The sequence below is a fragment of the Monodelphis domestica genome, chromosome 7 (genome assembly GCF_027887165.1).
Source record: "Monodelphis domestica isolate mMonDom1 chromosome 7, mMonDom1.pri, whole genome shotgun sequence".
NCBI lineage: Eukaryota > Metazoa > Chordata > Mammalia > Didelphimorphia > Didelphidae > Monodelphis > Monodelphis domestica.
In genome coordinates, this window is record NC_077233.1 from 174105907 (window position 1) to 174118908 (window position 13002).

The 13002-nt window shown below is 37.1% G+C and overlaps 1 protein-coding gene across 4 annotated transcripts in view; it reads right to left on the minus strand.

Moving 5' to 3' along the window:
- ANKS3 (ankyrin repeat and sterile alpha motif domain containing 3) overlaps positions 1 to 13002 on the minus strand; it is a 44225-nt gene that overhangs the window by 22813 nt on the left and 8410 nt on the right. For all 4 annotated transcript variants that reach the window (XM_007498737.3, XM_007498738.3, XM_001377424.4 and 1 more), the window contains 4 exons: positions 8674 to 8755; positions 6282 to 6417; positions 3961 to 4122; positions 799 to 930 (listed from right to left, as the gene is read on the minus strand). In XM_007498737.3, coding sequence (XP_007498799.1) covers positions 799 to 930; positions 3961 to 4122; positions 6282 to 6417; positions 8674 to 8755 — 512 coding nt within the window. The remainder of the gene's footprint in view (positions 1 to 798; positions 931 to 3960; positions 4123 to 6281; positions 6418 to 8673; positions 8756 to 13002) is intronic.

Below are 13002 nucleotides of genomic sequence, written 5' to 3' on the forward strand. Positions count from 1 at the left end.
AAAGAGGCTGTGGGAAAAGAGACACACTGTGAACTGATCTAACCATTCTGGAAAGCAATTTGGAACTATGCCCAACAATTACAAACTATGCATATCCTTTGACTCGGTGTTACTACTACTAGGTCTGTATTGCAAGGAGATAAGAAAAAGAGGAAAAAGAACTCATATGTACAAAAATATTGATAGCAGCAGTTCTTGTATTGCTACAGAACTCAAACTAGAAAGACTAGTTAGAGATAGACAAGGAATTCTGTAATAGTTGAGTGCAGTGAAATAGGATACCTGCCCAGCATAATTTGATATAACCTTCCATGAAAGAAGAAGCCTGGACCAAAAGATCTCTTGTCCATCCATTCACATAATTCTAAGCCTAATGTTTACTGATATGTGAACCAACCCAAGTGAAAGATTTCTTTATTTTCTCCTCACTTAAAAATAGTATTTCATTTTCTCTTTTGTCCTTATAATTTCCATGTATTAGGACTTTTCATGGGACTTAGTTCATCAAAGACAAACATCTATACTGTTCTAGCTTATGGCTGGTGTTAAAAATGGTTAATTATTCTTGTTGGATGCCAAATTAAATATCTTACATGGAAGGCTAAATCCCATAGGCAAGGAACTGCAAGCCTGGAAGGAGTAATCTCAGGAGAATAATATATAATGTATATTATGCATAATATATAAAATAGTAGAATAATGGAATAATATAGTACAGAATAGAATAGAATAATATAGTTATATCTACTGGATGAAATTTAATATTCCATAACTGTCAAAAACCAAACAGTGCCATACCTCTGCTGCTACTGCTTTCCACATCCTGCTCATTGATTGGAGAAGTGACATCTCGATATCGGAGGTCCTCCCCTTCAATACTACTCCCATCATTGTTGTTAAAGGTAACATAGCCCTGTGGAGGTACTTGTTCTGTGCATAAAGTAAGAGAAACATATAAACACAAGGCACAGTGTTACATTTTTCAAAGAAACTGAAGGAGCCTTCTAGAAGCCATTATCAATACTAGAAAATACAGTGTTCTTCCAAGTAGGAAATGGTTGGCAACATCCCTGAGCCCATATGTTCCCAAATATGAGTATGTGTATACATAATTTTTTTGGAAATAAATCTGAGATTTCATTGATATATGAAATTCCTGATGAGGAAACCCCTTTCTACTAGCACCTCTCTACAATTCAGTCTGAGAGAGCTGCACGAGACACCAAAAGGTTATGTGACTTGCCCAAGATCATATACCAAAAAGAGACAGACACATTTTTCTTTTTAGGTGGGCGTACTTTCTTCTGACATACATGATTCACATTGGTTCAGCTAAGACTTCCTAATTTTAGCATTTGTACTATACCTCCTCTAGTCATGGACATTTAGAGGTTCAGTCAACCATGCAAACAACCATATGTCTTTTGGGTAATACTTAAAATTTTAACTGGCTAAATTGAAAAATTACAAGACAAGCTATAGCACTGCTGGGTTTGTACCCCAAAGAGATAATAAGGAAAAAGACTTGTACAAGAATATTCATAGCTGCACTCTTTGTGGTGGCAAAAAATTGGAAAATGAGGGGATGCCCTTCAATTGGGGAATGGCTGAACAAATTGTGGTATCTGTTGGTGATGGAATACTATTGAGCTAAAAGGAATAATAAAGTGGAGGAATTCCATGGAGACTGGAACAACCTCCAGGAAGTGATGCAGAGTGAAAGGAGCAGAACCAGAAAAACATTGTACACAGAGACTGATAAACTATGGTACAATCGAACGTAATGGACTTCTCCATTAGTGTCAACGCAATGTCCCTGAACAATCCACTGGGATCAAGGAGAAAATAAAAACACTACCCTCAAGCAGAGGACAAATGGGGAGAGTAAAAACACTGAGGAAAGGCAACAGCTTGACTACAGGGGTGGAGGGGATATGATTGAGGAGAGACTCTAAATGAACATCTTAATGAAAATACCAACAACATGGAAAAGAGTTCGGACTGAGGACACATGATACCCAGAGGAATCACGCATCGACATTGGTAGGGGTGGGGGTGGGGTGGGGAGAAAAAGAAAATGATCCTTGTTTCTAATGAATAATGTTTGAAAATGACCAAATAAAATAATGTTAAAAAAATTACAAGGCAGCAGCCTTTTAAAAAACAAGTTAATTGATTAAAAAAAGAATGCAAACATAAATCTTACTTTGTGCCTACTCCTCAGTAAAGCTGAGAAAAGGCCTGAGCAGAAAGCAGTTCTGCCAAACAGCCAAGCTCCTGAAGCTGAACCATTTCTTGTATTTAAATACTTAAGATTACTAGACTGTGAATTCCCTGAGCAAAGGGACTATTTCACTCTATCTCTATTAGTCAGTGCCTGGTACATATTAAGCCCTTAATAAATGATTCTTGACTGACCAGTTCTTGATTCTTTTGAAAATTAAAGTTCAAATATTTTGGCAAGTACGGACCAAAAGGGAAAAAGCATTAAACCAATTTATTCTGATACCTTAAGGCCAGCAAACAATCCCTGCTACTTTCTTTCTGCCCAAGCTCCTCAAAATTCTATTTAAAGTAACCATTCTGATGGTGGAGTTGTGAATTGATCCAACCATTCTGGAGGGCAATTTGGAACTATGCCCAAAGGGTGCTAAAAGACTGTTGGCCCTTTGATCCAGCCATAGCACTGCTGGGTTTGCACCCCAAAGAGATAATAAGGAAAAAGACATGTACAAGAATATTCATAGCTGCACTCTTTGTGGTGGCAAAAAATTGGAAAATGAGGGGATGCCCTTCAATTGGGGAATGGCTGAACAAATTGTGGTATCTGTTGGTGATGGAATACTATTGTGCTCAAAGGAATAATAAAGTGGAGGAATTCCATGGAGACTGGAACAACCTCCAGGAAGTGATGCAGAGTGAGAGGAGCAGAACCAGGAGAACATTGTACACAGAGACTGAAACACTGTGGTACAATTGAATGTAATGGACTTCTCCATTAGTGGCAATGCAGTGATCCTGAACAACTTAGAGGGATCTACGAGAAAGAATGCTACCCACATTCAGAGGAATAACCTATGGGAGTAGAAACACAGAAGAAAAACAACTGCTTGATTACATGGGTCGAGGGGATATGGCTGGGAATGTAGACTCTAAATGAACATCCTAATGCAAACACCAACAACATGGAAATAGGTTCTGATCAAGGACACATGTAATACCCAGTGGAATTGCGCATCAGCTACAGGAAGGGGTGGGGGAGGGGAGGGAAAAATATGATTCTTGTAACCAAGGAATAATGTTCTAAATTGACTAATTAAATAAAAATTTCAAAAAATAAAATAAAGTAACCATCTGAGGTTCTTAAAATTCAGTTGTTGGCAATATATGTATCTAAGTGGATATCTAAAACATAACTACAGAACTTCAGCAATTTTCAGAGGAATCATGTGACACCTCAAAGCTTTCAGATTATAAATTAAACTACTATCCTAAGAACAGAGATGAAACCACAACAACATTTGAAACATAAATTATCATAGCAGCAAAAATGCCTCAGGACATTTCGTAAGACAAAACACAAAACTGGAGAAAGAGGTCTTTAGATGTAATGTCTTTCCTTGATTAGCTGGCCACCTTAGGTGACTTCCACAAGATGAGATATAAAATTACTGCTATTATTTTCAGAGAAAACATTTTGAATTTTTTAACTAGTGACAGGAAATCATGTAGAAGGAAGGAATCAATTCTCAAGATCTAAGCAATACATAATGTTTTATAACTGTGAGCAACTTAGTCATTGAGCAGAACTGAAAACCATCTAAAGTTTGACTTCAGGCTAATAGCTGATGGCCCACACTGTAGCAGCCAGAAAGCATAAACACTTCTCAACAAGACAGATGCATGAAATAAATTATCACAGACTGCAAAAAAAAGAGAGAACTCTTAGTCCGGGCTCACCACAGCAAGGCTGGTGCATCTTGCCTCCAATTCCTATAGCTGTGATCTTTGCCAAAGCCTGAGGACCCTCATGGATACTCAGGCCCTTCATCTTTCTTGTAGGTCTCTGTCGTTGTGGGACTGAACAGGATTCATCTGATGAGCTAAGATCTTCATATTTACCTGTGTATCAAACACAAAAATTGAGAGGAATTTGTTCAGCATCATGCTAGCTAGCTCTTTACTGTATTATGTAAAAAATAGACTCGAATACAGGACTACAATCCCCACAAGCCTTTGCTCTACTTCCCCAGAATGCCTTGTAATCTCACCTGGGCTGAGATTGAGAACGTATTTAAGCTGATTCAAAGGCTTTTGAGGGGCTTAGCTCTTGGACTTCCAATTTGGGGCAGGAGTGGCTTTTTTTCATAATGTAGGTGAGGTTGTATCTAGGCCTCTCTATGGCCTGGACACGTATCTCTTATCCTGTATTTTCTTTAATCCTTAATCTTCAATAAACCTCTAAAAAAATATAATACTCCTTGCAGAGAGAAACTAATTTCTACCTGCCTCAGATGCCTCAGTCTCCCCAGTCTCCCCAAAATTTTAATCTTTACAATTATTATTCTAAAATGCAAAGTTTAAATTCTTTTGAGAGCCTGCACAGACAACACATTGCACCAGAAGATCCAGAGTGAAATTTGGGATGTGGTGATTTGAACTGTATGGGGTTGAATGCATTTGTTTTTGTATGTATATTTTTATGCCAAAGGAGACTGCCCCCTAACTGGCTTTTTGTCAATGCGCCTAGCAATCATTGGTTTGTTCTTTTCCCTTTTATCCCCAAATTATTATAATTTAAAAGTTGATTATATTAAATAATTAATTGGGGAGATGAGTATTCCAATGTTCATCGGGGGAATGTATAATTGAAAATCTGTTACCTTAAAAAAAAAACAATTACATTTCCTGGGAACCCACTGACTTCCTGTCATTACATACTTCTTGTAGATAGGGGATAAATTCAGTGGGTATGCCTGCTCTGGCCACTTTGGCTTTCTGGCAAGGATGTGGTGTTGAGGGCAGCTGGGTGGCTCAGTGGATTGAGAGTCAGGCTTAGAGATGGGAGGTCCTAGGTTCAAATCTTGATCACATGGTTTGATGGAGATATGATTGGGGATGTAGACTCTAAACGATCACCCTATTGCAAATATAATAATATGGAAATAGGTCTGGATCAATGACACATGCAAAACCCAGTGGAACTGTTCATTGGCTATGGGAAGGGAGTGGGAAGAGGAGAGGGAAAGAACATGAATCATGTAACCATGGAAAAATACCTTAAATTAATTAAATAAACTTATTAAATATATAAATAAATGACTTGCATACAGCCACCAAGGGAATCAGTGGAAAAGTTGGGGTTGGAACTCAGAGCCTCTGACTCCTTATCCAGAGCATCATTCTGAATACAATCAAATCTCCCACAGTCAGTGGCCAGGACAGCAATTTTTAGTAAAAGGACATCTGTGCTTAGGCCAGTGCTTTTTAGAATTTCAATATTCAATGATATTAGTTCTAATATGAAGCAAGAAATAGGAAATTAATCAAATAAGATAGGGAAAACTGAATTTTTTTTATACTCAAATATTTAGTAGTTTCATTTTAAAGTCTGAAATAAATGTGAATTTTCCAGAATATCAGATATTTCTATCTGGGACGGCTGGATGAGCTACCACTACCAGGAACTCCATATCCTTTTTCTTTCCCACTTCCTTGGCCTGGACCTTCACAGAATCTGCCAGAATGCCCTCTTCCTTGTTTGAGCTGTTTGACTGCTCACAGAGTTTGAATGTAATGGAAGTCGACAACTTTATCCATCTGCCTTGTTGTCTCCTAAAATCCTCTGGGTCTATCATCTACCCTGACTCTTATCCAGTGCTGTCATCTTAACTACTTAAGTAAACTAACACAACCTTTAGAATATCCACCCAACCACCGCACCCTTAGGAATTCTGGGCCTTGCAGCTAAATTTGGATTGTATTCCCCAATTATAGTGTGAGCTCCTTGATGGTAGGGACCATCTAGCTTTTTCTATTTGTATCCTTGGCACTTTTTGTACAGTACTTGGTATAAAGTAAACACCTGATAAATGGTTTTTTTATTCATTCACTGATTCATTAACCTTGGATTCTAACTTGTAAAGGGCCTAGCACGATGCCATATGTGAATATAAACATACTTTATATGGGTAATGGTGATTGGTGGAAGAGTAGATATTTCTCCAACTTTCAATTAGCTTTTAACATCAACACAATTCTAGATACACATGGTCATTTACCTGGATTCCTGTAAAGAGTCTTGGGCAGAGAGGCAGTATGAATATCTATCAATCCCACTATCTTCATATGTCCATATTTCATGGCTAAAGCTCGAGCTGTGGCACCAGTGTGATCTCCTACATCTACTTTCACTCCCTATTGAACAAAAGAGTTAAAGAGTCAAGAATACGAGTCAAGACCTGAGGCACAAAGTCAGGTGGTAGGTCTAAGGAAGAGGAGAAAAGGAAAAGTACATTTCATACAATCCAACCCATACTTTGTTCTATGAGGCTATCTCCAAATTTTCCCGATTTACAGCATATCCATTATTGAATGAGTTTAAAATTAAGAGAGCCATGAGGAAGAACATTTGTTTAGCAATGGAAATTTCCTCTCACTCACCCATACTTAACGAATTAAAGAAATCCATTCATGTATTTAATACCACTTCTTAGGCACATTCAATATACACTAGCACTGTGCTAGACAAAGTGGGGAGAAATACAACTGGATCAAAGACAGAAAGAATTGTGATAGTTATCTTCCTAATGAGACATTTTCAGACATGGAAAAATGTGGGAATTAGTTTTATTTGACTATATATTTGTTACAAGGGTTTCAGTTTTCTTTTAAATTGGGGATAGGGTAGAAAGAATATAGATGCTTATTAATTAAAAAATAAAATTAAAGATAGAAAATGCTATAAAATTTAAACTATATCATCTTACATGTGCTGAACTATTTCATATTCATTGTTACTTGTCTCTACATAACACATCATAGAATTGCAGACTTTTAGCACAAGATTCTCTAACATCCCTAAGTCCAAACCTTCATTTTATAGACGAAGAAATCAAGGCTCAGAGTGGTAAAGAAGCAACTTCTCTGAAGTCACAAATCAAGCTACTGGGATAAGCATGGGAATAAAAGAGAAACACAATATTATAATGAAATCAATCTTTGCTATAATTCATCTGACCTCTTGAATCCCTCGAAGAGATAATTTTTAAAGGTCACTAAAGATTCTTATTTGTTAAAATTAGAATACAGAATTTTTAACTTAGTATTTTGACCCATCAACAGGAGGTTAATTTCAGTATTACGGTACCTGTGTAGTTAGTTACAGAAAATAACTCTGGTTTCATGGTGGGGTAATGTGGTGACAAGAAAAATTTCTCAGTTTTAAGTTGCAAAAGACTATTTTTTAGGAGCCTCTAATGTCACTAAGTCTAAACAAAAGGATGGTTCTAGTGCCGTCTAAGTCTAAGTCTAAAGACTAAGACTCTTAAGGGGCCATCCTCTTTGGTTGGCCTGATCCTTACAACAACTCTGCAAGATATATATGCTTTTATTATTTCCATTTTACAGTCAATAAAATTGAGTCAAGGTTATGTGACTTGCTCAGGATTAGTTAGTGAATACTTGAAGAAGGATGTGAACCCAGAACTTCTAGACTTATATTCAGTGCTATATCCATTTTACCACTACCATTCCAATAATTCAAAGAGGCACTAATTAAAATTAATAGATAATACACTTGATTGCATCCAGACCAGTTTTTTGAGATAGGAAAATCTAACATGAGAGTAGCCATTGCCTTGATTCAGACTGGCAGAAGGGAACTCTACTGGAACTCTATTTGAAAGAATGTGGCTGTCATACTGGGATCAAGCCCATTTCTGCTCTCCCTACTGGTTTATCTTGTTGAGCTATATGGTTTGAGTTTATTCCCTGGGTTGGGGGAGGGGGGCTCCCCACTCTTCATCTGACCATATTCTGGATATGGATGCATTCTCTATTGTATACTGACTAGTTAGTGGGGAGGTTGCTGACGAAAAGATAAAACTGTCCCTCAGAGTAAGATTTTATAATACTCAGCCATCATGCTGTCTGGTTAACTTAGAAACATTGTTTGGGCAGCAGAATAGCTAGAAGGCAAAAAGAGTTCATGGGAACTCTTTTAAACACACACTAAGCCCCTGCTGACTACTGTCAACTCTTGATGAATAGCACTAATGGAAGAAATGCAGAGCATATATAATCCAAAATGACAAGTCTCCAGATACTTTCTTATACAATTTACTATTTCTCATATATATGGATTCAATTGCACACGCAGACTGATGCAGGGAACATGATGGGCAGCTAAGTGGCAAAAATACCAGAGCTGGAAAAGAAAGGAAATTAGTCCTGGTACCTAACTATTCACCAATGGATCATGGGTCACATAAGTAATCTGCAAAGCAGACAAGCAACAATTAATCCTCATATTTTTGAGATATGCTATTATACAACTATTGTCGTAGCAGACAGAGAAGTCTTTTTGGTTTTAATCCAGGAAAGGAAGTCTATTATATTTAACTCCTACATGCCAATATTCCTTCCTAGTTGTGGTTAAATAGGCATGCTTACATGGTTTAGAAGATACTGGACAATTATTTCATGGCCAGAAGCAGCTGCTTCCATCAAAGGAGTAAATCCATAAGTTGGCTCCCTGCAAGATAGAAGCTAAAGTCAAAGGTCACCATAAAGAATGAAGTTTTCTATTTTCATTCTACAAAAAACATTCACCTTCCTCCATTCTCAAACCCCCAAATCAAAAGTGATCTCCAAGGGCAGTTAGGTGGCTCAGTGGTGTACTAAATGAAAATAAAATTATTAAATGTAATATTAATAAAATATTATGGTCACCATTATAAAATTTACTCTCAAGTCAGGAGTCCGTTAGTAGCCCTTAACATTGTAATTATTTTTTTTTCCTAACATTATTTTATTTGGTCATTTTCATACATTGTTCATTGGAAACAGATCATTTTCTTTTCCTCCTCCCCAACCCCCCCCCCCCTTCCCTAGCCGATGCGCGATTCGTCTGGGTATCCGTGTCCTTGCTCTGAACCCATTTCCTTGTTGTTGGTATTTGCATTAGGGCGCTCATTTAGCGTCTTATCCCCTCCACCCCTGTAGTCAAGCATTTGCTTTTCCTCGGTGTTTTTACTCCCTCAGTTTGTCCTCTGCTTGAGGATAGTTTTTTTGTTTTTTTTCTCGTAGATCGCTGCAGGTTGTTCAGGGACATTGTAAAGCCATTACTGGAGAAGTCCATTACATTCTCTTGTACCACAGTATATCAGTCTCTGTGTACAATGTTCTCCTGGTTCTGCTCCTCTCACTCTGCATCACTTCCTGGAGGTTGTTCCAGTCTCCATGGAACTCCTCCACTGTATTATTCCTTTGAGCACAATAGTATTCCATCACCAACATATACCACAGTTTGTTCAGCCATTCCCCAATCGAAGGGCATCCCCTCATTTTCCAATTTTTGGCTACCACAAAGAGCGCAGCTATGAATATTCTTGCACAAGTCTTTTTCCTTATTATCTCTTTGGGGTACAAACCCTTAACATTGTAATTCTAATAAAAATGGAGATATATGAAAAGGGGAAATGAAGGGGAGAAAAAAATCTCACCTATCTAGAAAAATACCTAAGCTGAAATCCCAAGTCCGCTAAGCCTCTTAGCCTGCAAAAGCCCTCCAGTACAGAGAGAGAGAGAGAGAGAGAGAGAGAGAGAGAGAGAGAGAGAGAGAGAGAGAGAGAGGGAGAGAGAGAGAGAGAGAGAGAGAGGAGAGAGAGCGCTCCGCCTCACACCTTTTATACTCTGTGCTCCTATATCCCACTACATACACAAAAAATGGGGTGTGGGGTAGGACAAACTTAGGGAGTGGTTTCTATAATCATAGTAGCCTATAGACTAAAGGTCTTCTATTCAAATCTCACCTCAGATACTTCCTGGCTGTGTGACCCTGTGCAAATCACTTAACCCCCATCGCCTAGCCCTTACTGCTCTTCTGCCTTTGAACTAATATAGAGTATTGATTCTAAGGTGGAAGGTGAGGGTTGTAAAAAAACAAGTGATCTCTTATCCTCCAATGAACTCTTAGGGTACTGTCTTATAAATTTACAATATTCATGTATTACAGATGTCTGTCTCATTTAGACTATTCACTCTGTAGGCAGAGCACTAGATCTTATCTTTTTTTAACTCTCTTAGCATGAAAGGCACTTCAGCACTTATAAGTGTTTGTTGATTTAAAAGACAAATTAACACTTAGTTACTTAGTAACACTTCTACATTTTATCCAATACAAAAAAAGTACTCTTTTTTTACAAGTATTAAATCCATTGCTTTTATTTCTATCAGATTCCCTTTCTAAAAGGAGATTTTAATACAGCTTTCCATCCTAGTAATTTCAAAGATGATCTCATTGTATTATGGACTTCAAACTATGTTATAAAGCAATAATCTTCAAAACTATTTGATACTGCTTGAAAAAATAGCTAAATAGAACAGACTAAATACAAAAGAACCATAAATAATTAAACTTAACCCCCATTGCCTAGCCCTTACTGCTCTTCTGCCTTTGAACTAATATACAGTATTGATTCTAAGGTGGAAGTGGATGCTAAATTCTAAAACAGGAATCCTAGGGGGGAAAAAACCTTCCTATTTGATAAGAGTTACTAGGTAAACTGAAAAGAAATTTGATAGAAATTAAACTTAGATCAACATTTTACACTCTATTTCAAAATGGTTATGTGTCCCAAACTTTAGAGATCACAGCTAAGCAAAAAAAAAAAAGAAGAAGAAACTCAGATTAGGTATCTTTCATAGCCATGAGTTAGAGAGGGTAAATTCTTAACCAAACAATGGATAGAGGTGATTACAATAAGTTAAAACGAATACTTTTGATCATTTTAAATCAAAGCATCTATACAAACAAAATTAATGCAAAGAGGACAAAAATTTGGAAAAAATATTCAGAATAAAATAGCTCTAATAAAGGTTTGATATAAAAAATATGTGGGCAACTAAAAGATACCACAAGCCAATCACCAATAGGTTAAGTGGCCAGCAGAGATTAATCAATACTACTAAGTATCAGTTCCAAGGTAGAAGAATGGTAAGGGATAGGCAACCAGGGTTAAGTGATTTGCCCAGGGTCAAAAAACTGGGACATGTCTGAGGCCACATCTAAACCCAGGACCTACCATTCCCAAGCCTGGTTCCCTAACCATTGAGATACCTAGCTGCCCCATGGATAGACATTAAAAGAAAATTACAAACTGTTAGCAACCATATTAAAGACATCAAATCAACAAGCATTTATTAAACACCTAGCAAAAGCCAGGCATTGTGCTAAGCTTCAAAGACAACTAGATAGTACAATGGATAGAGCACTAGGTCTAGAGTCAGGAAGATCTGAATATAAATCTGATCTCATTTACATATTAGTTAATATGACCCTGGACAAGTCACTTAACCTCTGACTGCCTCAGTTTTCTCAACTGTAAGAAGGGAATAATAATAGCATTTACCTCATAGGGTTGTTGTAAGGATCAAATAATATTTATGAAAAACTTAGCATAGTGCCTGTCACATTGTAAATACTTTATAATGCTTCTCACAGAAGAAAAACATGATTTTGTTTATATGGGTATAGGATTTGGGGTTATGTTTTAAAAGACTACTCTAATACAAAAATGAATAATATGGAAATAGCTACTGAGTGATAATACATGTATAACTCAGTGAAATTGCTTGTCAGCTGGGGGGAGAAAAGAGGAGACAGAGAATATGAATCATGTAACCAACCATGGAAAAATACTTAAAATTAAATAAATTTAATATTAAAAAAATGCTTGTTCTCTTTCCCCTCCCCTAAGTGCTTGGGATATGATGAAAGACAAAAAGACAGTTCTGCTCTCAAAGAGATCACAGTCTAAAGGGAAAAGGAACATACAAATGACTACATATAAACAAGCTCTATCCTGGATATCGAGATAATTAATAGAGGGAAGGCACTAGCATTAAGGGGGAGTGGAAATGGCTTCTTCATGTAGAGACAGAATTTTTTTCTGGGGCTTGAAAGAAACTAGGGAAGCCAGGAAGCAAAGATGAAGATGGAGAGAATTCCACTAAAGGAAGAAAGAATAAGTGAAAATGTAATGAGGAGGGTGAATTCACCAAATCATAAGAGAAATGAAAATCAAAGCAATTTTGAAGCAATTATAAACTCTAGGTGGAGCTCTGAATTCAGTAAACAAGCATTTATTAAGTACTTACATAGGAACTGTGCTAAGGACAAAAAGAAAGACAGTCCTTTTCTTTCTTCAGGGAGCTTACACTCTGCTAGGAAGGGTGTTGACTAAAAAGATGAGAGGTTTAAGGGAAGAAGGGACATGGTGGTGAAGTCTGAGAGCCAGAAGCAGAACCAGGAGTGAAATGAAGGCTGGTTAGCCTGGGCCCATCCTCAAAATGGCTGCTCTAGAAAGACCTTACCACTGGAAGATGGGGGCTATAATAAGGACAGATTATTCCCCCAAAAGCGACTAAGACCAAGAGGTTCCATTGCTTGGTATACATCAAGGAGGTCAATGATGAAAAGTCTTATATACACCAAAATATTTATAGAAAAAAAAATTCTAATAGCAAGTATTTGGAAGCAAAGTAGATACCCACAGATTGAGGAAAGGCTAAACAAGCTACAGTACATGAATGAAATGGATTCATTGGTGTCTTTTGTTTTACACCAATAAAATGTGTTTCACAAAATAGATTATCTTTTCACTTTCTCTTTCATTAAAATTAAGTGGAAAAGATATTTAAATCAGCATCATTGATGCATTTGGTTCTATCCTTGAGTTTCTGTTTTGTTTAAAAAAGATTGTTTTTCCTGACAGCAAT